At 42.1% G+C, this 25500-nt stretch overlaps 1 protein-coding gene across 10 annotated transcripts in view; it reads left to right on the forward strand.

Moving 5' to 3' along the window:
* The window catches only part of OSBPL9 (oxysterol binding protein like 9), a 98806-nt gene that overhangs the window by 32248 nt on the left and 41058 nt on the right, over positions 1 to 25500 (forward strand). For 9 of the 10 annotated variants that reach the window (XR_015049135.1, XR_015049139.1, XR_015049136.1 and 6 more), the window contains 6 exons: positions 3551 to 3627; positions 4069 to 4164; positions 7086 to 7133; positions 7449 to 7478; positions 13666 to 13716; positions 20098 to 20194. Coding sequence is in view for 3 of the 10 variants with exons in the window: in XM_085845529.1 (XP_085701655.1) it covers positions 3551 to 3627; positions 4069 to 4164; positions 7086 to 7133; positions 7449 to 7478; positions 13666 to 13716; positions 20098 to 20194 (399 nt within the window). In the remaining 7 variants the exon portion in view is untranslated. The remainder of the gene's footprint in view (positions 1 to 3550; positions 3628 to 4068; positions 4165 to 7085; positions 7134 to 7448; positions 7479 to 13665; positions 13717 to 20097; positions 20195 to 25500) is intronic. The other variant, XR_015049137.1, reaches the window with a different exon arrangement.

A 25500-nucleotide genomic window follows, 5' to 3' on the forward strand; every position in this document is an offset into this window, starting at 1 on the left:
GTATCGTCATCATGCACTGTCCGTCTCTCTGTCTCCTATTTTGACTTCTCCAGCTCAACCGGTGAGCCGATCCGGCTGAAATTTGGCAACAACGTTCCACTCCTAACTGGTAGCGGGGATTGCAAAGCTCGTTTCGGTAACGTGACTTTAAGTTGGTCAAAATGGCCGACTTGGTGAATGTCTTCAAAAATCTTTCTCCAAACCCACCAATCATAATGCTCCCAAATTTGGATTACAACATTAGGCCAGGGTTAGGATGTTAAATTGCAGAAGGCTTGCCCAATCATGTGACTGGAAGTGTCAAAATGGCCGACTTGGTCAATTTTTGGGAAAATCGAGTAAATTCCTTCAAAAAATTATCTTTTCCAGACCCACCAAGTCGGAATGCTCCCAAATTTGGTTACAACATTAGGCCAGGGCCCAGATAAACTACAGGTCCAGTGGTCCTATTTTTGTCTGAAGATCTACAAAGGGATTCTGCAGTTGCCTGCCTGGCATAAGAGTGAGGAACTGTCCACAGTTATGTCTACCAAATGATAGTTTCATATTTAATATGTCAAATAAGCTGGTCATTGATTAGCTCAAATAGAGCTGTTGTTGAGTGTGGGGGTAGTGATGTGCAGCAACCACCAATTGTTTCTTTCATATCTTGTGCACACTATTTTGAAAGTGACAGCAACAGATGCTGGGAGTTGATGATTGTGGAATTTTCAAGGACTTTGGGAGACTGTACACCTATTGGTGGAAAATCAATGCAATATGTGGGAATGAAACACAGGAGGTCATCATGAGCTATTGTCTTTGATGCAAATCATTGCATCGTTCATTTAACACTCAGTGGTGTTATGGTTAGAGTGTGCTCTGAGTCCTGGAGGTTGGCGGTTCTCACCCCGATCGAGTCGTACCAAAGACTTTAAAAATGGTCGGTACTGCTTCCTTGCTTGAAGTTCAGCATTTATGAAGGACAGAGAATAGATAAATGACAATAGTTTGGCAACCAATGCATGGCCTTTATGGGCTGAAAGACATTCTCTTGTGTTGAAGTTCCTTGTTCAGGAACTCGTGTTTTTTAGCTGTGTCTCGCGTAGCGAACGTGGCTCTAAGAGAGCTCTGTGTTGTTGTTGTTGTTCTTCTTTTTCTTTTTCTTTTTCTTTTTCTTATTCTTCTTCTTATTCTTCTTCTTCTTCTTCTTCTTCTTTTTCTTCTTCTTCTTCTTCTTTTTTCTCTCTTTTTCTCTCCTTTTCTCTGTTTTCCTTTCTTTTTCTCTCTTTTTCTCTTTTTCTTTTTCTCTTTTTCTTTTTCTCTTTTTCTTTCTCTCTTTTTCTTTCTCTCTTTTTCTTTCTCTTTTTCTTTCTCTTTTTCTTTCTCTCTTTTTCTTTCTCTCTTTTTCTTTCTCTCTTTTTCTTTCTCTCTTTTTCTTTCTCTCTTTTTCTTTCTCTCTTTTTCTTTCTCTCTTTTTCTTTCTCTCTTTTTCTTTCTCTCTTTTTCTTTCTCTCTTTTTCTTTTTTTTTTTCTTTTTTTCTTTTTCTTTTTCTCTTTTTCTTTCTCTCTTTTTTCTTTCTCTCTTTTTTTCTTTCTCTCTTTTTTTCTTTCTCTCTTTTTTTCTTTCTCTCTTTTTTCTTTCTCTCTTTTTTCTTTCTCTCTTTTTTTCTTTCTCTCTTTTTTTCTTTCTCTCTTTTTTTCTTTCTCTCTTTTTTCTTTCTCTCTTTTTTCTTTCTCTCTTTTTTTCTTTCTCTCTTTTTCTTTCTCTCTTTTTTTCTTTCTCTCTTTTTCTTTCTCTCTTTTTTTCTTTCTCTTTTTCTTTCTCTCTCTTTTTCTTTCTCTCTTTTTTTTCTTTCTCTTTTTTTTTTTTTTCTCTCTTTTTTTTCTTTCTCTCTTTTTTTTCTTTCTCTCTTTTTTTTCTTTCTCTCTTTTTTTTCTTTCTCTGTTTTTTTTCTTTCTCTCTTTTTCTCTTTCTCTCTTTTTCTCTTTTTCTTTTTCTCTTTTTCTTTCTCTCTTTTTCTTTCTCTTTTTTCTTTCTCTTTTTCTTTCTTTCTCTTTTTCTTTCTCTTTTTTTTCTTTCTCTCTTTTTTTCTTTCTCTCTTTTTTTCTTTCTCTCTTTTTTCTTTCTCTCTTTTTTTCTTTCTCTCTTTTTTCTTTCTCTCTTTTTTTCTTTCTCTCTTTTTTCTTTCTCTCTTTCTCTCTTTCTCTCTTTCTCTTTCTCTCTTTCTCTCTTTCTCTCTTTCTCTCTTTCTCTCTTTCTCTCTTTCTCTCTTTCTCTCTTTCTCTCTTTCTCTCTTTCTCTCTTTCTCTCTTTCTCTCTCTCTCTCTTTCTCTCTTTCTCTCTTTCTCTCTTTCTCTCTCTCTCTCTTTCTCTCTTTCTTTCTTTCTCTCTTTCTCTCTTTCTCTCTTTCTCTCTTTCTCTCTTTCTCTCTTTCTCTCTTTCTCTCTTTCTCTTTCTCTCTTTTTCTCTTTCTCTCTTTCTCTCTTTTTCTCTTTTTCTCTTTCTCTCTTTTTCTCTTTCTCTCTTTCTCTCTTTTTCTCTTTCTCTCTTTTTCTCTTTCTCTCTTTTTCTCTTTCTCTCTTTTTCTCTTTCTCTCTTTTTCTCTTTCTCTCTTTTTCTCTTTCTCTCTTTTTCTCTTTCTCTCTTTTTCTCTTTCTCTCTTTTTCTCTTTCTTCCAAAACCTTTAGGACTCGGCTCTTTTATATACAGGATCCGGATCTCCTTAAATACTAAACACCTGTATATATCCTCGCATTGAGGGTGCCTTTTGAGAGCGTCTATCATCAACTTTTAAGGTTTTGAAAAGTTCACGTTACTATTTAAAGATTATTCCATTTAATGTGTTGTAATTTCGTAAATACACTATTTTCTCGTCATGAACAGGAGCCTCCATGACTGGTCTCGCTATTGGCTCCATCAAGGCATGTGATGAAATATCGGAAGTTGTTGTTGTTATTGCCTGTCGGACACGGCTCTTGGACACATTTGTCCTTGTTTTTTTTACCTCCACCACCAAAGGTGAAGGAGGTTGTTTTTATCACTTTCTATCTGTTTGTCTGTGTACAGGATATCTCAAAAATTGTGCACGGATCCGGATGAAATTTTGTGGACAAGTTCGGTGTGTGACAAGGACGAACTGATTAGATTTTGGTGAAGATCCGGATCCGGATCCGACGACTAGAATTTCTTAAGTGATGCTTCACCATTGAGAGATTGGGCTAAAAAGATATATAGCACGATATCTCAAAAAGTTGTGGGACGGATTCGGATTAAAGTTGCTGGACAGGTTGGGTGTGTGACCACAACAAATTAATTCGATTTTGGTGAAGATCCGAATCCGACGACTCGAATTTTCAAAGCGATTCTTCACCATTGAGAGATAAGGCTCAAAAACGATATATAACATGGTATTTCAAAAATGTATTGGGCCAGATATGTTCTCGTGGATCAGGCATTATGGGGCAGAGGTATGCGCTCGACCGAGTGCCCTTGTAGTTTATTATTTATTATTATTTTTTCCTGCTGTTGTACTGTTTGGTGAGTGTTTGTTCTCTTTCCTTTTTCCAGCACGCAATACAGACGAGAGAGAAAAGTGGATCAACGCACTGGAGGAGACTATCCATCGCCACTCGCGGCAGCACAGGGTCAGAGCAGATCTGACATGCGCCTTATGGCACCTCTCACCCTGACAACGTTTCGTCACTATGTGACGTTGGCTTCTTGACAGCACCTTCAGGGGCCAGGTGCACACTTGAGCTAGGGAAAGGGCATAAAAATCTCCGTACATAGCCAGCTCTCGCCGACATGCATATTAATGCCAGTCATGAAGCCATTGCTAGGGTGCACTCTGGCCTGTTCTTTTTAGATATACAGAGCTATTTTAACTTTATCATGAGTAAGTAGCTCACCATGCAACTTCTGCTTACACTCTCTCAGATCTGCTTGTAAATGTTGATTAAACATTAATGTGCAAAAGGAGGTCATTGCTTGTCACTGTGATTGGCACAGGATTGTCTTGTATACATCTGCGAGCTGTGCAGCCGGCGGTGTGGATCTGTTTTTGGTGGGGGTTTTTTTGTCTACAGGGGATTGAGTCTGGTGCCTTATCCGCTGGAGGAGACTTTGACCAAAAATTAGCAGAAGCGGATGCCTACCTGCAAATCCTTATTGAGCAGCTTAAGGTAATGCAAGTTAAACAGCACTGAAGCAAAAATAGTGCATTTCTTGCTCACTTTTGCCACTGTTCTCTGCTTTTTCCAACTCCACTCCTGAGCTGTTTGTGGCTTATCAGTTTGGAGTTGCTTTGAAGTGAATGCGTTTCAGTAAAGTTGAACTGGATTTTTATAATTTTGCATCGCAATGCAGAGACAGAGGTTGTGTGCACATTTCTATCAATTCCCCTTCATGTCCATATGTGGTGTCGAACCCCTCCACATCTTTCCCCTCCCCTCTCTCCCTCCTCTCTGCTTCCCGCTCGTTTCGCATTTAGTGACGTACCTCATTTCTTCAATGATGTTCTTGTAGCGAGCGTCTGCAATTGTCACACACATGCAATTGGCACCTTTTTCATTTATTATTATTATTTTTTTGAAAAACTCTTCCCTTGAACAAATTTTGAAATATATTTGATAGATCTCTTGTACCCTTTTAATAAGCTAAATTACACCACACTTGGTGTAATTTTGTGTCTTATTGGTTTGAGGGGATCGGCGCACGTTGACGGCTGGGTGGTGAGGTTTCCTTCGAGTCCTTCTGAAGCTTCTTGCGTGTTTTGTTGTCGTGATTTGTGTTTAGGCCTGCGGAACTGTACTTATTTTTGTTTTTTTAGTGTTCATAACAGTTTTAGCGGGTATTTGAGTTAGTTTATTGAAAAAAGCAGGGGGGGTGCTCGTGTTAAGTTTAGCGTGGTCATTTTGGGGCCTTCAGGGGAATAGGAATGGGAATTTTAAAAATGGTGATGGAGACCGAAGGAGAAAGGAAGAGGAGTTTGTAAAATGTGATGGTTGCTCAATGTGGGCCACGTCAACAATAGGCGAAGCAGGGGGTTCTTATTGTTGTTGGAAATGTAAGGAAGTCGACCACTTGAGGATGGTTATTACTTGGTTAAAGGATGGGAAGTAGCAGAATGTGAGAAATTTGTGGATACTCCACCGGTCAAAAGTTTTAGAACGCCACCATTTTTCCAGTTTTTCTGAAATTTAAGCAGTTTAATGTTTCAATGTACTCTGAAATGAAAACATAGAACAAATAAACAATTGCAGATAAAAAATAAATTATGGAATCGTTTTGTTGAACAAAATTTAATCTAAATGTTTGACTCATAAAAGTAGCCACCTTTTGCTGATAGAACAGCTGAACATACTCGTGGCATTCTTTATCCAATGGAGATCAAATATTGTTTAGAAAGTTCTTCCCAACACTGTTGCAGAAGTTCCCACAAATGTGTTGCACTTGTCGGTTGCTTTGCTTTCACCCTTCTGTCCAGTTCATCCCAAACCAGCTTGATGAGGTTTTAGTCTGGAGACTGCTGGCCATTCCATGATTTGAAGCCTACCATCTTGTTCTTTTCTGTGAAGGTAGTTCTGATATAGCCTGGAGGTATGTTTTGGGTCGTTATCTTGCTGTCGGATGAACCCCTGACCAACTAGACGGACACCAGAGGATATTGCATGGCGCTGCAAAATGCTGTGGAAGCCCTTTTGGTTCAAGGTGCCAGTCACTCTGTGCAAGTCACTGACTCTGGATCCAGCAAAAGAGCCCCAGATCATCACGCTTCCTCCTCCATGTTTGACAGTTGGTGTTACACACTGAGGAACCATCCTTTCGCCTACTCGACGGCGTACAAAAACCCGGCATGATGAACCGAATATTTCAAATTTTGATTCATCGGTCCATAAGACCTTCCAGTTTTCAGTCATCCACTGGTGGCTCTTCATGGCCCAGGCAAGCTTCTTCTTATTTTGCCATCTTCGCAATGGCTTTCTTACTGCCACTCGACCTGTTAAACCTGCAGCTCGAAGTTTTCTCTTCACATCTTCTGAGACTTCCTTACCTCAACCAGTGTTAAGCTGTGCTTGAAGCTGCTGTTCTGTGAGCCACCTATCACACAAGCTGTAGACTCTCAGAAACTTGCCTTCTGATTGTATTGTGGCTTTGGGTCTGCCAGACCTCTTCCAGTATCCAAGTGCCTTTTGATTGTGTCGGAAACTGTACTCACTGACACCTTGGCTTCTTTGCAATTTTTCTAAAGGAAAGACCGACACTTTTAAGGGTTTTAATGGTCTGTCTGTCTTCCTTTGTAAATTGTTTTTTTCTCGCGATTATGATAGCAATATACCACTTCCTGCAGTGCAATATTGTCCAAATAATGCTTCAGAGGGTGTAGCAACACAGTCTGTTCCAACACTGCTTTTATACAGACAGAGGGTTTGTAACTAATCAACAAAAATTGGGACACCTGCAGGAATTGTTTGCCTCAACTTTCAAGGCTTAACTTACTTCCATTGCTGCAGAACAGCTGCAGTTGCTCACCCATTACTTATTCCCTGAAAAGGGCCTTTTTTAACAACTCTGAAATTTACATTATTTTTCAGTTTTTGGTAACCTAAACTTTTTCTTTTTAACCTCTGGCAGTTTATTGCTTCGCTTTGTACCATTTCAGGTTATTCACTGGACTTGAACTGCTTAAATTTCAGTAAAAACTGGAAAAATGGGGATGTTCTAAAACTTTTGACCGGTCGTATACATACATACATACATACATACATACACGTATGTACATACATATTTTCAAGATGAGAGTTTTTAGCAATATGTAGATGTATATGCATGACATCACAATCTGACTTGCATGTTGTGAATATATCCCAAATCAGGAACCTTCTCAAGAGGCTTTTGAGAAACCACTTTCAGGCAGAAAATCTTGGATGTGTAATCGGGGACATTTGCAGTGAAAGTCCTTGGCAGCTGCCATCTTGTTCACAAACTTTGAGCAGGCTCCTCATTGATGAGATGGGCAAAACTTGTATAAAATTTCAAATCCAATGATGCTAAATTAGGTTCAGCATTCTTAAAAATATATTTTTTGAAATTCTCTTTGCAGTGCTTTGATGATAAACTGAAGATATGCATAGATGAAGAACAGAGGAAGGTAGGATAACATTGTTGCATAATGCAGAGCATTCAATTTTCCCATTCCCTCATGGTCATTCACTCCTCTATATAAGATCCTCCAGAGTGGTGACACTTCATACCAGGTGACTCAGGTGCGTGCGTGCACACGCACAGTCATTGTCACCATTGACCTGCTATCTTTACCAATGTGTTTCACCTGGAAAACAAAACATCCAGTGGAACTGCTTATATGTCCCATGCTTCATTGTGTGGCTTAACCAACTGTGTGTTGATCAGCCAGTGGAAAAGTACATAGCTATTTGTAATAGAATGTCCCATTTTTTTGTTGCAGAAAGTTGCAGATCTCAAAGATGTATCCATTGTAAGTTCTCTTTATTTTTGTTTACTTGTGAAATTTACATTGTCTTTGTACAAATTATTGAGAGCAATTCCAACTATCGGCTGAAATAGCACCACCTTTGGTGGTAGCCAGTATTACAAATTTTCCTTTATCTTGTGATAAGTCGGATGATGTGTTGTAATCAATATAATCGCTTTTAAAAATGACAAAAATTATAAAGTGCATTTCCAATAATGTGCCGCAGCGCATTGCCCACCACAGATGGGCCGAGAAGGGTACTTGTGCCACTAGTAATTTTTAATTTTCAATGCCAGATTTCCTTGTGCAGGTGTCAAGGCTCACGGGAGGTAAACACAGACTCGTGGGAAATCTGAACAACGTGTAAAGGGCCAACAAACAAGCAGGAGGACCAGGCAGGTAATTAATTACATCATGAGGGAAGAAGTTGCAGCTGAAAGGGGGACCATAGTCTCAATAAGTGAAGAAAGGTTCAGAGGTAGAAAAGGGAGAGACTATGAGGTGGTGGTGGGGGCAGACTTGAAGGCCTGGAAACACGACCATGACATAACACTATCAAAGCAGTCCCCCATGGAAGCTTGGACTTCAGCAGGATAACAAAATTAAAGGTTCTGTTCGAACGTGTGAACTCGTCGGTGGGCGCAGTGTTTGGCCAAAGTGGTTACAGGGTGGTGGTGGTGGAGAAAAAGCAACACCAGATGGGTAATAAAAGATTAAGGCTTAAACCTGCCCTTCAGTGAGTGAGAATCAGGCCTTGAGACTTACCTCCCTGTCTCAAAATGCCAATGACACAGTGGGCCTTCAAATATACCCTGTCAAGGAGAGCAGTGTGAAGCAGCAGCAGCACCAGCCCAAGTGAAGAGCCATACTCCATGGCACTTCAGATGAAGTCCTTGTACCCCATAATTTGCTCAAGATTGCAACGACTTAACACTGCCGAGAAGTCTGAAGAGGTACACAGTTTTTGAGGAGAGTCTCTATATTTGTTCCACCCAGGGCAGGTTATATCTGAGGCCCAGAAACTCCAGAGACAAATTCTCCCAGAGGCTGACCACAAAAATGAATTGTGGCACTTGCTGGTTTTTATGGTGGCACAAAGAGTTGAACATTCCTGCATTAAAATACATGAATCGGGTAGTTTACTCATTGTTCATTTTCTCAAGATTGTGGATGGGTGAGCAATAGCATATTGTTTGGCTTTGGGTTGTCTACGAAAAGGTACAATATATTTTCCAGTGCGGAATGGACATCATCGATTAACTCGCAGAGCCTACCCGTCGCTTCACTGATGGGCCAATTACTCGTCGTATTTGGCAAAAATTTTGGGTGAGGAGAAGGAAAGGAAGACAAATTTAGCCATGCATGGAGTGCTTCAACCTCTCACCCCACACCTTCCTTCCCCGTCACGCTCCCCCCTCCCTGCCACCTTTACCCCCCGTCCATTCTGATGTCCCTTCCGGCTAGAAATGTCTCGCATGATGACGGCCCCCTCTGTTTGTTTTTTTTCGGAGGGTGGAGGGTGAGAAAAGAAGTAGGACAAATTTACCTGTTCAAAAAGTGCTTTTGTCTCAGTGTTACCCAGGTAAGAAACTAAATTATAATACCCTCTGCCACCACCACCAGGTGGTGCTACATGGTACACATTTACATCGATAATTTACATCCCCCCCCCACACCCCATGCATGAGGAAATGGCCACGTACCCTTTATTACCCTCCACACAAAGTTGTATTTGTAACTTAAAAGATGTGGGATTGGTCCCAGATGGCTACCTTGAGGAATGGCCATTAGAAGTACATCACCATCAAAAATGCCAACCAAGACTATCCACTGTAAGTGTTGGGGAGGGGGGGGGGGCAATGTGACAGCCAGTCCAGACCATGGATGCCATTCGCTGACAGTTTGGAAAAGCAACTTCGGGTGCTAAATTATTGAATGGGAGGGTGGTTTAATGGGTTTATGAAAGATCATGGTTTGGATGTGTGATGATATGAGATGGTGGTAAGGAGTTGGATTGAAGATCTGGAGGGAAAATGAGATCAAAGAGAATGTGGAAGTTTGTTCCACAGGTGGGGAAAAAAAAGAGTAACGAATGAGTGGAGGTGAGCAGTGATCCTGCTCACCTGCACTCATTTGTTCCTCTTTTTATCCAGAAGGTGGTTACTGTTGGATTACATTCAAGCGATTCAAATAAAGGCATTAAAAGCTTCTTTTTTTTCCTGTTTTGTTTTTTATGTTTAATTATAGGTATATTCACATATGCTTGCGTATCACATATAAATAACATTTTAAAGTTCATCGGGTATTCAAAACACCAGTTTTTACAGTTACAAATTTTATGTGTTTTAAAATCTGAAAAATTCTGTAATCCGAATACTGGTCGGTCCCAAGTAATTCGGATTTCAGAGTTTTCACCTGTAACGTTGTTGGTCCCCGACAGCATTGGTTCCCAACCGGTGGTCCGTAAGTTACTCCTCCCTCCCCCCCCCCCCAAAAAGAAAAAGTTATCTTTCAGGCTGTACATGTTTACTCAATAAAAGCAGGTCATTCAATTTACCTCCTCAACGTCCATCATCTTTTTATAAGCATGTTCTTTCCAGTACTCTTCTGCATTTGCTCGCTTTTGGTGCAATTTTAAGCAGAGCATTCAAAGCAGCTATTTTAACTGAAACGGATACGGTTATTAACTTTCCGTTCGTGTTCAACAGTGACCTATATCAGGGGTTCACACTTTTTTTTTATCTTTTTTTAAATTTGGTTCTTCAATGAGTACCAGCAGAAATGCTTTGGTACTCACGGGAGAAAAAAAAGGCAGCTTAGAGCGTGCTCATCTGCTTTCCCAAGCACCTCTCAGTTTGGTGTGCATCTTACTCCTCTGTATGGGCGCTCTCAGGACGTCCGCTCCAATAGAGACACTCACAAGCCACTCTTTTATTTATTTGTTTGTTTGTTTATTTATTTCCCCATTCTGGATGCTCTGAACCTCCTCGTCTTCCTCCTTGCTCACGTGTTTTCCTTGGATCTCTTTTCTTTTATCTTAAGGTATAAACACAATATAACTGGTAAATTATAGTGTTATCATTTATAAACTTAATTTTGAAATCGCAGCACATCAATTATCAGAATTATCATGGAACAATGTTACCTACACCAGCTGAGAAAAAATCCTTACTCTTCGATCTTTTTATTTTTAATTTTTATCCCCCGCAGCGTGGCGGAAGGGGGTTATTGTCACCCAGGTCGTCCGGCTGTCCGTCCGGGCGTCAACATTTATAGCTGTGAGTGTGATAACTCATAAACTGTTTGCCATATCGATTTGAAATTTGGGTCACATGTACCACCTGAAAAGGAAGAAACCTGTTGATTTTGGGCGTGGCCGGATCCAATATGGTCGACTGGAGCGGCCATCTTGAAAAAAAATGTTTTTTCGCCATATCGATTTGAAATTTGAGTCACACATGTACCACCTAAAAAGGAAGAACCCTATTGATTTTGGGCTCGGCTGGATCAAAGATGGCCGCCCCAGTCGGCCATCTTGAAAAAAATGTTTTTTGTAATAAATGGAAAACCGCTTATCTGATTTCAATTATTTTTGGTTACTACGTTCCTCACCCCTGGGGAACTTTTTTGAGATGACGACCAAATGGTGTCTTGTTTCCAATTCACCTCCCTCATTATCTGGAATATTAATGACCTTTTTCATTCAATGGCGGGGGATTCCCCATCTCTGATGGTATATTTAATCTTGTAAGCCTTAGCGGCTCACCATTTTGAGCCAGAACTATACACTGTTCTGACATACAGTGAAAGCAGTTAACTTTGTTAAAGCAAGGCCACTTAATTCTCATCTTTTTGCTGTACTATGCAAAGAAATGGGAGCTGATCATGTCCAACTATTGCTGCACACTGAGATCCGCTGGCTATCATGCGAATGAGTTTTTCAATGTGTATTTGAGCTGCACAAGGAACTGGAGGAATTCTTGACAAACGCAAACTACAGCCATGCAAGCCATTTCACAGACAAACTCTTTCTTGCTAAACTTGTCTATTTAGCCAATATATTTAACCTTCTGAATGATCTCAACCTTTCACTGCAAGACAAAGATACAAACATTTTGATGCTTAGTGATGTAGTGAAGGGATTCAGAAGGAAACTTTGTGTGTGGTGAACTCACTTGGAAAATGAAATTACTGGAATGTTTCTGTTACTCACAGAATTTCTCAGTAATTCTGGGATTGGATTTCTCAGCATCAAAGCAGTTTTGACTGCTCACCTTAATTTCTTGGATATGCACTTTGAGACCTACTTTGGAGACATTTCAGATGACAAGTGGCAGTGGATCCGTGCACCGTTCTCCGAAGATGTCCTTTCAAACACAAATCTTAGCTGCCGAGCCCAAGATCAGCTGTTGGATTTTTCATTTGATGGCAGTCAGAAGGTAAAATTCAGAGAGCAATCTCACGGTCTTTTGGCTCTCCGCTGAAAAGGACTATGAAGAACTGTCAGGTGAAACAAAATTATTGCTTCCATTTGCAACAACCGATGCTTGTGAAGCTCGATTCTCTTACTTTACAGCCCTAAAACAAAGTACAGATCTCAGCTCCAGCCAGAACATGACATGCATGCCTGCCTATCCACAATTTATCCTCGCATTGATGAACTCCATCCACTGGGACCATACTCTGTGCAGAGCGTTGGTGCTGCCGAAGCAGTCTCCTTGGCTATTGGGCACAATCCTGGACGGGTCGCCACTCCGACACAGGATACCAGCATGCTGGCACTCATTTTTGCCGACCTCGGAAGGATGACAGGCAGAGTCAACCCCACCTGGTATTAATTCAACAGCCGAGTGGGATTTGAACTCAGGATACTCGGTTCCTAAGCCCACCACCCTAAATTGATGAACTGGTTGGGAAGATTTAAGCCCAGGGCTCTCATTAAGTTGGGTAAGTTCTTTTCATACTTCACTCTCTCCATGTACTTGTGTCATTTAAAATGTGCAGCAGTAATACTACAATTAAGTTTTCCTCATGTTATTTGAAATCGCCAATTTGAACACATTTAGAAAGGTCTGCATTTTGACAGACAACACACAAACACTCGTTGTGCAAGACGTCACGATTAGTCTGCTATGTGCACATGAAAATGACTTTTAAAATGTTGTGAAAAAAGTGAGTAAGTGGTCTGTAGGAAAAATAGACATCAAGGTGGTTTGTATATTGAAAAAGGTTGGGAACCACTGCCCGACAGGTTTCACCGGAGGGACGACAGGTTTGCTCTGTCTGTCTGTCTGTCCCTCCCACACTTTATTAATTTATTTATTTTTACTTTTTCCCTCTCAAACTTTTGTCCCAAACCCTTTAACATATTTAACTGAAACTTCATATGTGGCTTTATTATAATTTACAGAACAAGTTCGAGTTTCAGGGCGTTTTGTCAATTTTTCACAATTGTGCCCTTTTTTAAACGCAGGCATTTTTTTAACTTAGGAATATCACATTATACATGGGTCTGTGTTCAGCTGCACTGACTCCACCACACTGCTTTACATCCATTGGCTAGACAGCTGGCCTGACTCCACCCCAATAAAATTGTGTGCCGCCATTTCATGAAGCAGCACAGATCGGCAGGTCTCAAGCTTTCGGCCTGGGTATTAGTCCTGTCTCAGTGCAATTGGAATGATCTCAGGTACTGTATAACCACGATGTATTATATATGCACATGAGCCGTACACATGTTTTTGCTTAATGAATGTACATCAGGTTATAGTATGAAATGGGCAAAGCTGAGAAACGAATGAAACACGGTGGGTTAGAAAGTTTCTTAATTTTGCCTCCGGTGTCAGCTCGAGCATGCGTTAAAGCAAGCTAATTGTTATCTCCAGTTTGTTATCCCAGTTATCTTTATTGGTTTCTAGTCTACAAAATATATCCATCAATGAAAATTGTTATTCCTTTAATTTTTCCGAATAGACCCAAACGCGGGTCAATTCGGCAAAATTGTTCGTAGTTTCTTCTTCTTCATTTTTGATTCTGGTATTGGCCTGAGCGTGCATTAAACGCAAACAATTTTTTTATCTCTCGGACGTTCATGAGGACGAGTGGGGGACATGTATTGCAAAGCAATTCTCGCTCTTGTTATTATTGTGATGATTATTATATGATGAATTCGCCATGTTTGCTCCTGCAGGACATGGTCGAGTCAATCAAGCACTGCATCGTGTTGCTACAGATTGCTAAGGTACAATCAATATGTTGAGCTTGAGAGTAATCTGGGATCTGCACGTTGTCCTCTGAGCAGCACATTTTTTCCATTGGGAAGGACTGTTTGCAAAACTATCCACTTCAGTTTCCCAACTCTATTCAATTTTGTTTGCTCATGCTTGTTCACTTCCCAACTCTGTTCAACTCTCCAATCATGGATGAAAGACTGTTGTTTGCATGTTGAATATGTTGTTGATCCAACTTTTCACTCTTGCCACCCCGTACACGTGGGGCATGCCCCAGGATAGCTGAACACCGATTTTCCACATTTGAAACGGTGCATCGGAAAGTGTTAACTTCCACTCTTTGATAATGGCATCTTATTTTATTGCAGGTTGTTTGTGGAAATGGAAAGCAATAATTGTAAATTAAGAAGCACTGATGCATGATCAAATGAGATCGTCAATAGTTGAAGGATTGTCAAACTAACCCACATCTATTTCCTTGGTCATCCACTCGAAGAGGTCTGCTCCATAATTTGGCATCACTTTCAGCCATGACCTTTCCTGGGCCGACCACATAGCAAAGCTGGCTTTCAAAGCCAGCCACAGACTGTAGTCAGGTCAATATACAGTTTAACCCCCGGAAAAGTGTTTTTTTTCAAGATGGCTCCCGAAACCTTTGAATGATCATAACTCTAACTATCAACTCAAATTTGATGATCTTGGTGTCTATCCCCAGGTTTTTGGGGGCAAAGAACACATTAAGATCATAAAAAATGATGTTGGCCTATTATGCAATACAAAAATGCAACCTTTGTCCATAGAATAGGTTTCAGAGCATTCAGTTTTGAGTGTCATCCTCCTCCTCAGTATCGACTTCTTGAGTGTTGTTTAGATTGTCACAGTTTTCAGTTTGGCAAGGGCCACATGCAGCAGTGCAGGGGAGTCCATTGCGTCTGCAGCTGCATCGAGAGGATTTGCACCCCCTCGAACAGTTGCAATGGATAATTTACAAGAGTTCGTGAGGTGCAGCATTGTTTTGGGTCATAATTGGAATTAACTGATCATTTTCCTGTCTCCATCCCCATTCAGTTGGGTTCATTTCATTTGCCATCCCCATCCATACCATAATTTGAAAGTACACACGTTGGCTATGGAATCTTGTTGCAGGTGATGGTGGAAGCCGTTCAGGAGTGACAAATGCTTGAGCAGTTGCCACTTTTTTGGTGAAAATGATATGGCGCAGTGGTGATAGCGTATCATTCGACTTGCCACCAAAGAGATCAACCATCAGGTTTTTTCCAAGATCTGATATGTCCTCTTGAGATTTGTTTTGAAGGATGAATGCACTAGCACAGGACTTCATGACAGGATCAGATTTCACTAATTTTCGGTAGGCTCACTTTTTCCGATGCCAAAAATCCTTGAAGTTGAATCGCAGCGTGTGTAGGCATGTACAAAGAGCAACTCATTGCACACATCGTCTCCTAAAGTGTCTTTCAACAGGTTAATGTTATACTGTATTCTTTTGACTGCATGTTTACATCAGAACGGAAGTAGATGATCTCATTGTCTGTTCTCGAGTAATGAAGGAGCAAGATCAGCAAATCTGTATTCTCACCGACCAACGTTGTGGTGCAATGACGGGATCGTTCAACAGTTGCCTTAACGATATCAATGTCGGCATCCCCTGGTGACTGAATGACATGGCATCCCCTTTTAGTTAGTGCTGTGCTGATGAGAGCAATCATGTCTGCCTTGTTTTTGTCATGAGACAAAAAGTCCTCCTTTTTGCCTGAAAACTCTGTTTCTGCAGTGAAACTAACAATAGGGTGCAGGTTTTGTCCTCGTCTCTGATGTGTGTTGTCTTTTATGGAGGGACCTTCACCATAGCCATCTAACACCACTGTCGCTCGTCCGTAATGTCTCACAGTGAAGTCTGCAAAAGACTCAGCTATTGCATTATATGAGTCGCCTTTCTTCCACGGTAAACGATGGAGCAAAGGGCCACCATTGAGCACGTAACAATCTGTTTTAGGAATAGAGTTCATCACAGCCTCACTTGATAAGTCCGCAGCATGGTCTCAAATTGCCTGAGCAGCTGAGGTTTGTCTGCTTTTCGAAGAATGTTCCTGACCTCAGAGGGCTGGAGGGTAGGGGCTTAGTTCATACGTCAAAACATCTTCAAGGGAAAGATATCCTGACCTTGACACCACAAGGAAACTCTGGAACAGAAGGGTACGATCAATGGTACAATCAGGAGCAATCTTCACAGCAGAGATATTCCCAAGGGTTTGGGCTCTGTCTTTCCACTTGAATTTGTAAGTAAATGCCGACTTTCCAATTATATCTTCAATGATCTTGTTCCCAACCAATTCAAAGGCATGTACATTCGCATCTGGCCCAGCCACTATCCCGTTGACAATGTTTCTCAGAGTAGAATCAGATGTGAATGGTGAGCAGGCTGCAAGCTTTATCCGAATTTTCTCGAGATCAGATGCATCTCTTTTGATGCGTGCCTCAGTTGAGTCTTTGTGTTGTGGACTTGTAGTATAGGTCAGGTCTGTGAAATCCTGCATCGCACTGTTGTACTCGGATGTTACAGATGCAGATAAGGTCCAAAGGTTTCGCATGTCCTCAGTCATCCCATTGCCGCGAGTTAGACCACCAGTGCTCTTTAGAGACCTCATCAACGTTTGTTCAATGACAAGATCACTACTAAGCCCTGCCCAGCACTGATTGCTCCTACGGACAATGTGAAAAACATCAAGGAACTTTCGATGAACGTCTGGGTGCTTTTCCTCCAGGTTGCTCATTTGCTGCAGGTAGTAATGAGCAGATCGCAGGTAAATGAAGTGCCCAGCTGCAGCAAAGACAGTTAGGCAATTGGACACTGTCTGCAAATGCATCAACCAAGACCCAGTATGATCCGCCTTGATCAACATTCTTGCCATGCCAACCATACGCTGATAATTATGCCACAACTGGCTGGTCTTTGAGGTCTGAGCAAGTTCAGATTTCTTCTTCTCCGTTACTGTCTCGAGTTGGATCAAAACCTCAGAACAAGCGCGTCTCCTAGCGTCGTCTCTCCGCTAAGAAGGGAGGAGCACAATTCCTCGGCTTGATCCAGCAGTGTCTGAATCTCGGGATTGTCTTTGGCCATTTCCGTTATAAGCTGGCTGGCTGTGCAGGCACTTGTCAACAAGAAGATAGCGCCTCAACCCCCCAAAACATTGGTACAAAAGGTTTCTCAACTGATGGCAGCACTGAAAATATGGAAAGCCACTGCAGCAAAAAAATCTTAACTTACGCTATGCGATATAAAAATGGTTACAATGTGTTCATTTTTGACGCCATATTGGATTTTGATGTTGCATTGGAGGCCAACATCATTTTTTATGATCTCAATGTGTTCTTTGCCCCCAAAAACCTAGGAATAGACACCAAGATCATCAAATTTGAGTTGATAGTTACAGAGTTATGATCATTAAAAGGTTTCGGCAGCCATCTTGGACGCCATCTTGAAAAAAACACTTTTCTGGGGGTCATACTTTGGTAAACTTTTAGTATGTTATAAAGTACACTAAAACCTACCAGAATCGGTTGAGAAACCTTTTGTAGCAATTTTTGGGGGGTTGAGGGGGTATTTTCCATATATTGACCTGACTACTGGGCATTCTCTGTTGATCCTCAAAATATTTCCTTGAAAAATCAGAGCTCCACAAGTCAACAAGGCCTTTTTTATTGCTCAGTGGAGTACTGCTCTCTACTTTCGGCTGGCACTGCAACATCACATCTGTCTCCTGGATTCTCTGGGATCTGAAGTTCTCAAAATTATTGGAATCTCACTTGATGAGGGCAAAGCACTGGGTCTGTTCTCACATCGCAGGCAGGTTGGTGTCTTTTCTACCGTCAATTTTCTGATATTTCTCCCTCTGCTTTCTCAGTCCTCTGACCCTCCCTATCTATCCCAGGATGCATGTGTTCTTCCTGTAACCCCCCCCCCCCCTCCTGGTTAAACTTCTTGACTGGAAGTTTTAAATTTAAGCTGACTGCACACCTCAACTCCTTCATTCCTTGCTTCTCCCATCTATAGAGCCCCCTTCCAGTGGCCTTATTATTATTTTATTTTTCAAGTTTTTTATCTTGCCAAAACGAAGTTTTTGCAAGATATGTTAGTCAGCTTGTATGTTTTTTTTTGTTGTTGCTTTTTTTTGTTGTTTGTTTGTTTGTTTGTTTGTCTGTAATCACGTATAAAAAATTCTGCAGAGCACAGTTATCATTGAAAATTTTTGTAACTTTGCATATCAGAGGCCTATAGAGGTCCCTTTCAGCGCATAAAATTTTGAAGGTCAAAGGTCAAGGTCACTTTGTCGCAAATCAGGGGAGTCGACGAAACCCTTATTTTTTGAGTAATTTTGATCGGATCGTCTTCAAACTTCATGGGAATGTAGTATATGATCTGGCGCTCAGCTGATTAATTTTTGGTGGCGATTGGCCTTGACCTTCATGGTTAACGCCTAAGGTCAAACATATTTGACCCCAAGGTCAAATTTTCAAGTTTTAGGAACCATATCGTGTAGTACCTCAAATTGAACACCTCGATGAGTGCTTTCAAGATATGTCAAGCTTGAGACATTATGACGTCATTTGGTGACGTTATGAGGCAAACGCATATTTTTCATGGTTACTCTGTAGAACGATTCTCATCGGAATCTCTCGTAGGCAGATATTCCTCAAGGAGTCGCTCCTGGTGGATAGCAGCTCTGTTCACCTCAGTGTGACCTTAAAGAAGTCACACGTGGTCACCTTTTGGCAAGATACGGGTCACCCTGCGGGTGATATTGTTTTTTTTATTTTCCTATTCTTTCCTCCAGCACTTCAAGCAAGCAGTACTCATCCCTGAATCTCTTGTCATCCCTGAATTGACCAATCATCTTTCCTAACCCAACCATCTTACTTGCTTCCCTTCCTCCCCTCTTCCTTTCCTCATATCCTGTTCATGCATTCTCTTGATGTTTTGTCCCACTATCAGTTCTGCCTTGCTCTTCCATTTAGCCTCGTTCCTGTAAAATATATTTTAAAAAACACAGAACACTTGCTTAACTTGTTCGACATTATCGCCATAAACCTGAAATGTCAAAGGGATTGGTTGGGATGGCTTTATACAATAGAACAAATAAACTGTTAAGCTGGGGCAAAGGGGAAAAAGGGAGGATCCGGTGGAGGCACAGTCTGCAGCAAACTGGCTCATGCTGGATGATGATTACATCTTTGGCTTTCTCTTATTCCTGTGGTTCAGCCTGTGTGTGTCCTTTCAATTGCAATTGCACCTACCGGCTTGATTTTGAAATTAACCAATCCACTGAAATGAGCTGTCCAAATCTTTCTCATTGAATTTTCCGAACTAGATCGCTCGATTTGACGTCATTCGCCATACTGTTTACTTCAAACTTTCTGAAATGCATTCGCAAACTCACTCACTGCCACTGTCGCTTGACTTATGTCTTGCCGTGCATCGTGTTTTTTTTCTTTCTTTCTTTTTTTTAATCATATATATATATGTATATATATATATATATATATATACACATATATATATATATACATATATATATATATATATATTATATATATATATATATATATATATATATATATATATATATATATATATATATTATATATAACGAGGCTCTTATAAGAGCAAACACCCAGAATGTATAACAAGGGGAGCAGGAGAGAAGAGGGGTGGGAGACAGATGCACAAATCAGTGGGGAATAAACACATGAGATCTGTGGAAGGGAGAGGGATGGGGTGTGGTACACACAGTAAACAAGATGAACACTACATTTTTTTTTTCCCCCTTTGTAACCCAAACATGCCACTTGGGCTAGCCTCTCCCGTGCACATCAGTATTTTGCTGCTAACTTCTTCGTATGATAAAATACCCACCTTGCATTTATTTGTTTTTTTTCTCGGTAGCCTGCAAAAATGTTCAGTTGAGATTGACCACCTAAGTAGTCGTATCAGGAGGTTTGCCATGTTACCATCAGATTTTTCAGTGAACATTTGGCTGATTCATTCGGGGAGGAGGTCATCATCTGTTCTATTCTGTATTAGATGCCAAAAATATTGGAAGGGGACTGAAATGCATCTGTACGAAACGGGGAGTGCAAGTAATAGATTGAGGATTTTGATGGAATTTATCCCCTCACCCCCCTCCCCACTTCTCCAAAAAATTTCATGAAATCTTCTTGTTGGTGTTGATATATCATCTGTGCCAAACCTGATATGTTGTTATTATTATTATAATATATTGTCATAAGAAACTGACACCTGACTTTTTGATGGACGTACTATGGAAGGAAATGTACCAAGCTGTACATTGTAATCCTTGCTCTCATGCCCTCAGAGTGCTGTAAACCCTGCAGAGTTGGGCCTCCAGGAATTTCTCCCAACAATCTCCATCCTACCAGAGAAAACTGTCCCACATACAACACTCAAGGATGGTATGCCTTCAGCAGGACAACTTTGCCAACTTCAAATTTGTACAGTAATGTGATCAGTGGAATATTAGCCATAATGACAAGGATACAAAAACAAATCGACTAATTAAAATATAAAATCGAGATTTGTAATTGAAAGCGCATGCTTTCCCAGACGTGTATGGTCTTGTGATAGAAGTGCAGACCTCCAACGTGTGAGCGTACGTGCATACATATCAATCAATCAAAAATGGTTTTATTGAGTGCATGGCTGGCAATCAATGGCTGAATTACACATGTATGCATATTCATAGCTTACAATCCTTGATTGCTTCCAAGATGAGAAATAATAAATCCAGAAAGAATATTCAGAGAAAAATAACAATCACAAAAGCAGAGCGAAACAGACAAGTATGGCATGCTTCCAATGGCTCGGTAGACATTAAAAGACAAACTTCTAATTAAGTATTACAAACTCTTGAGAATACCAATTTACAAGGGCAATGTACTTTTTTGAAATCTTAAACATAATACAAAGGAAACATTAAAACAACATTGATCTTGCATTCAGCACAATTCATCTTTCATCAAAAATTAAAAAATTTTAAATCGAGTCATGGCCCGGGCACAGAAAAACCGATGCATCCAGGTGTCTATTGGCACGCAGCTCAATAATTGCCACCATTCACTTCACGTACCTATAGTGAGGCTCTCGTGATTTAAACTGGTTGCAAGGTGTTCGCTCGGGTCTGTGGTTCAGAATGAGAATGAGTTGCGACCACGGTTGCCTATGTATGTATGTATGTATGTATGTATGTATGTATGTATACTAGCAAATAGGACCGGTCGCTTCGCTGGTGGAGATATTGGGAGAGGGATGGAGAGAGAGGGCAGGGGGAAAGAGGATGTGGGGAGGGGTGGGTTAGAGGGGAGGGAAGGGAGAAAGAGGACCTGGGAGGGGGAGGAGAGGGAAGGGAGAAAGAGGACCGGGGAGGGGAGGAGAGGGAAGGGAGAAAGAGGACCGGGAGGGGGAGGAGAGGGAAGGGAGAAAGTGGGGGGAGGAGAGGGAAGGGGGAGAGGGAAGGGAGAAAGTGGGGGGGAGGAGAGGGAAGGGAGAAAGTGGGGGGGAGGAGAGGGAAGGGAGAAAGTGGGGGGGAGGAGAGGGAAGGGAGAAAGTGGGGGGAGGAGAGGGAAGGGAGAAAGTGGGGGGGGGAGGAGAGGGAAGGGAGAAAGTGGGGGAGGAGAGAGAAGGGAGAAAGTGGGGGGGAGGAGAGGGAAGGGAGAAAGTGGGGGGGAGGAGAGGGAAGGGAGAAAGTGGGGGGAGGAGAGGGAAGGGAGAAAGTGGGGGGAGGAGAGGGAAGGGAGAAAGTGGGGGGGGGAGGAGAGGGAAGGGAGAAAGTGGGGGGAGGAGAGGGAAGGGAGAAAGTGGGGGGGAGGAGAGGGAAGGGAGAAAGTGGGGGGAGGAGAGGGAAGGGAGAAAGTGGGGGGGAGGAGAGGGAAGGGAGAAAGTGGGGGGAGGAGAGGGAAGGGAGAAAGTGGGGGGGGAGGAGAGGGAAGGGAGAAAGTGGGGGGAGGAGAGGGAAGGGAGAAAGTGGGGGGGGAGGAGAGGGAAGGGAGAAAGTGGGGGGAGGAGAGGGAAGGGAGAAAGTGGGGGGGGAGGAGAGGGAAGGGAGAAAGTGGGGGGGAGGAGAGGGAAGGGAGAAAGTGGGGGGGAGGAGAGGGAAGGGAGAAAGTGGGGGGAGGAGAGGGAAGGGAGAAAGTGGGGGGGAGGAGAGGGAAGGGAGAAAGTGGGGGGAGGAGAGGGAAGGGAGAAAGTGGGGGGGAGGAGAGGGAAGGGAGAAAGTGGGGGAGGGAGGAGAGGGAAGGGAGAAAGTGGGGGAGGGAGGAGAGGGAAGGGAGAAAGTGGGGGAGGGAGGAGAGGGAAGGGAGAAAGTGGGGGGGGGAGGAGAGGGAAGGGAGAAATTGGATGGGGAGGAGAGGGAAGGGAAAAAGAGGAAGGGCAGAGGAGATAGAGGGGGGTGAGACGATGGAGGGAGGGGAGAGGAAGCTCGAAAGGCGGTTGGAGGAGATGGGGGGGGGGTGACTCTTTACCAAATGTTGCTCTACACTGCAGGAGGGAGGGTTGCAAGGTGTGTGTGTGTGTGTGTGTGTGTGTGTGTGTGTGTGTGTGTGTGTGTGTGTGTGTGTGTGTGTGTGTGTGTGTGTGTGTGTGTGTGTGTGTGTGTGTGTGTGTGTGTGTGTGTGTGTGTGTGTAAAAAAATGAGATGTGGAGGTGGGATTAGCAGAGAATATGTTGTGCTGATGACCGGACACACAAATAAATAAAAAAAACTCGTGTCAGAACAGCTGTACACACAACGATACAACAGAGTTTGCAAAGTAATCCACTGGTACATCTGCAAAAATTTTATATCCAATTTCCAGAGAATTTTTCCAGGAATCAAAAGTAATCGCTGAAAACATGGAAGTACTTACCACTCACATACGATCTCATGATCCCATTGATTGTAAACATCGAAAACAAAGCATTGCGACTAGATATCATACTTGGGTACAAAAAAAGAGAAGAAGGCATTGCTCATTGAGGTGTTAATAACAGAGATTTATTTTTTTTACATATTTATTTTTGACTAAACTATGCAGAAATCAAGTTCTCTGTTGCTTTTGGCAGCTTTGGCTGCCAGGTAGCTATCATTTTTTGGAGCGCGGCTGTGCCACTGATGCTGTGTCCCTCTACCAGTACATTAGTGCTCATTTCACCGACCTCGGAAGAATAACAGGCCGAGTTGACCCCACCCGGTGTTAATTCAACAGCCAACGGGGCTCAAAATCAGGACCCAAGGATCCCAAGCCAGCCACCCTCACCACTAAGCCAACACCAGGCTTATATAAATCAAGAAAACGACCGAATACCAAGATCTCAAGAGTGGAATGAAAAGATCCTGGAAGCTGAAGAATGCTAAAGTTGTACCAATGATTGTTTGTGCAACGGGAATGATTGTGAAGAACCTCAGATATTAACAACCTTCCCTGGGAATATTACTACAAACAAACTACAGTTGGAAGCTGTCTGGGGCTCAGTGCCAACACTGAAGCTCTGATAAAAAAACCCTAACCCTAACCCTCGGCACAAAACTTGGACGAAAGAAAACTTCACAGCTTGGTCTATGAATCGTGACATCTCACCAAAATGAAGGTCGATGCTTTGAGCCCGTCCTGGGAGCACTCCATTCCACATTTTTAAACCCGCATATGCAGATACCACACACACACACACACACACACACACACACACACACACACACACACACACACACACACACACACACACACACACACACACACACACACACACACACACACACACACACACACACACACACACACACACACACACACACACACACACACACACACACACACACACACACACGTTGAGACCTCAGGTCTCTGTTTCACCTCATGAAACTTACCCACCACATGTGGAGATAGCAGGCAACAATAGCAACGTACACGTGCACACACACTGGTACTTTGAGACCTTGAATGTGAGCATTTTTAATACCCATGCTGTTTTACTGTTAAAGGTCTGCTTTCATGCATGCATGCTCACACGTGCAGTGACCTTTGCACCCCACTGGTTGGCTCACTCCGAATCTGATTCATACATGCTCGTCCCCTCAACAGAGAGGGAAGGTTGGGGAGCAGGGAGAGGGGTGGGAGAGAGGGGGTAGGGTTGAGAGAGGTGGGATCGGGATGAGGGATTCCAGCAGATTTAATGCCCGGTTTATCATTCATCAGAGACAGCACACACATTGAAGAATCACCCTGCCTGTGAAAATCCAGGATGACAGTTAACAGCTGGGCCGGGATTCAAATCTAGGCTACACTGAGCAAGCATGCATACCTCTCAGCTTTCCTGCCATGATATGGTGATTCATTGTCATAACTGAAAACATTTTTTGACTCGATGCGATAAAGTAATTTATTTTGCATTCCTACCTCCGGTATGGAACCACAGTATCGCCATTGAAACTTGAACGTGCGTCAAGTGGCTTCACCAAGCAAAACGGTTGAAAAAAAAACTTTTAAAAACGAAATGTTTAATTACCTCTGACACCGAAGGTGAAGGAGGTTGTTTTCACCCCTTTCGTCTGTCTGTTTGTCTGTTTGTGTACAGGGTATCTCAAAAAGTTGTGGACAGGTTCGGTGTGTGACAAGAACGAACTGATTATATTTTGAAGATCCAGATCTGATAAATTTTTTTTTGAGGTGATTCTTCACCATTGAGATATATGGCAAAACCAATATATAGCACGATATCTCAAAAAGTAGTGGACTGATTAAGATAAAAGTTGCTGGCCAGGCTCGGTGTACGACAAGGAAGAATTAATTCGATTTTGGTGAAGATCCGGATCTGGAAGCGAGAATTATTTAATTTTTGAAGTGATTCTTCAGCATTGACAGATCGGGCCAAAAACTATGGAGTACTGTAGAGCATGATGTTTCAAAAATGTATTGGGCCCGAGATAGGTCTCGTGGCAGAGGTATGCGTGCAACCGAATGCCCTCCTAGTTTTTATTTGTATTTATCCATGTCTAAAGGCGCTGTCACACCTTGACGTTTTAGCCAGCAATGGCAACGTATAAAAATGTATGTAAAACGTTGGCGTACGCTGAAGTTTTGAGGTTTTTAAAAAAGTTTTAGTCGTATTCATAACGTGTTGGTCGTATGCATAACATATTGGTAACGGGCACAGAACGTTTTGTTGTCTTATGGATAACTTATACCAACGAATGCTTAGCCTGTTGTCGGCGTTCACAACCTATGCCCAACGATAGTTTAACTTAGGCATAGCGCGCTGCACGTATCGCCGACGAACTCGTGGCATTCTCTGTTAAAAAGCTGCCGCACGCCGATTTAAATCGTAACCGCCTGAAAATTGGAAGTGTCAACATCGCAGTCACACCTTGACGATTTAGCCAGCGTATGCCGACCTATGAAAAATATGTCTAAAACGCTGGCACACGCCGAATACGGTATGGGTAGGTTGTGTATACGTTAGGAGCACACTGAAAAACAATGAAGTACGCTGTCATATTCCGTGGTAAGTTTCGTACGTCGTGAAATTTCAAGCATGCTGAAAATTTTACGACGTACTCGACGTATGGCTCACAAGTTCAGCATACGCTGGCATAAGTTCTCGGCACGCTTCGCGATCGTTGACATACGTCGGACACACGTTACTTGTAAGTTACTCATAAGTTGAAACACGTCGAGGTAATGTTTAGCATACCCGAAACTTAATTTTTAACCTATGAGTAGCGTGC

Source organism: Eptatretus burgeri, chromosome 11 (genome assembly GCF_056783735.1).
Source record: "Eptatretus burgeri isolate ZD-2024b chromosome 11, Ebu_testis_v1, whole genome shotgun sequence".
NCBI lineage: Eukaryota > Metazoa > Chordata > Myxini > Myxiniformes > Myxinidae > Eptatretus > Eptatretus burgeri.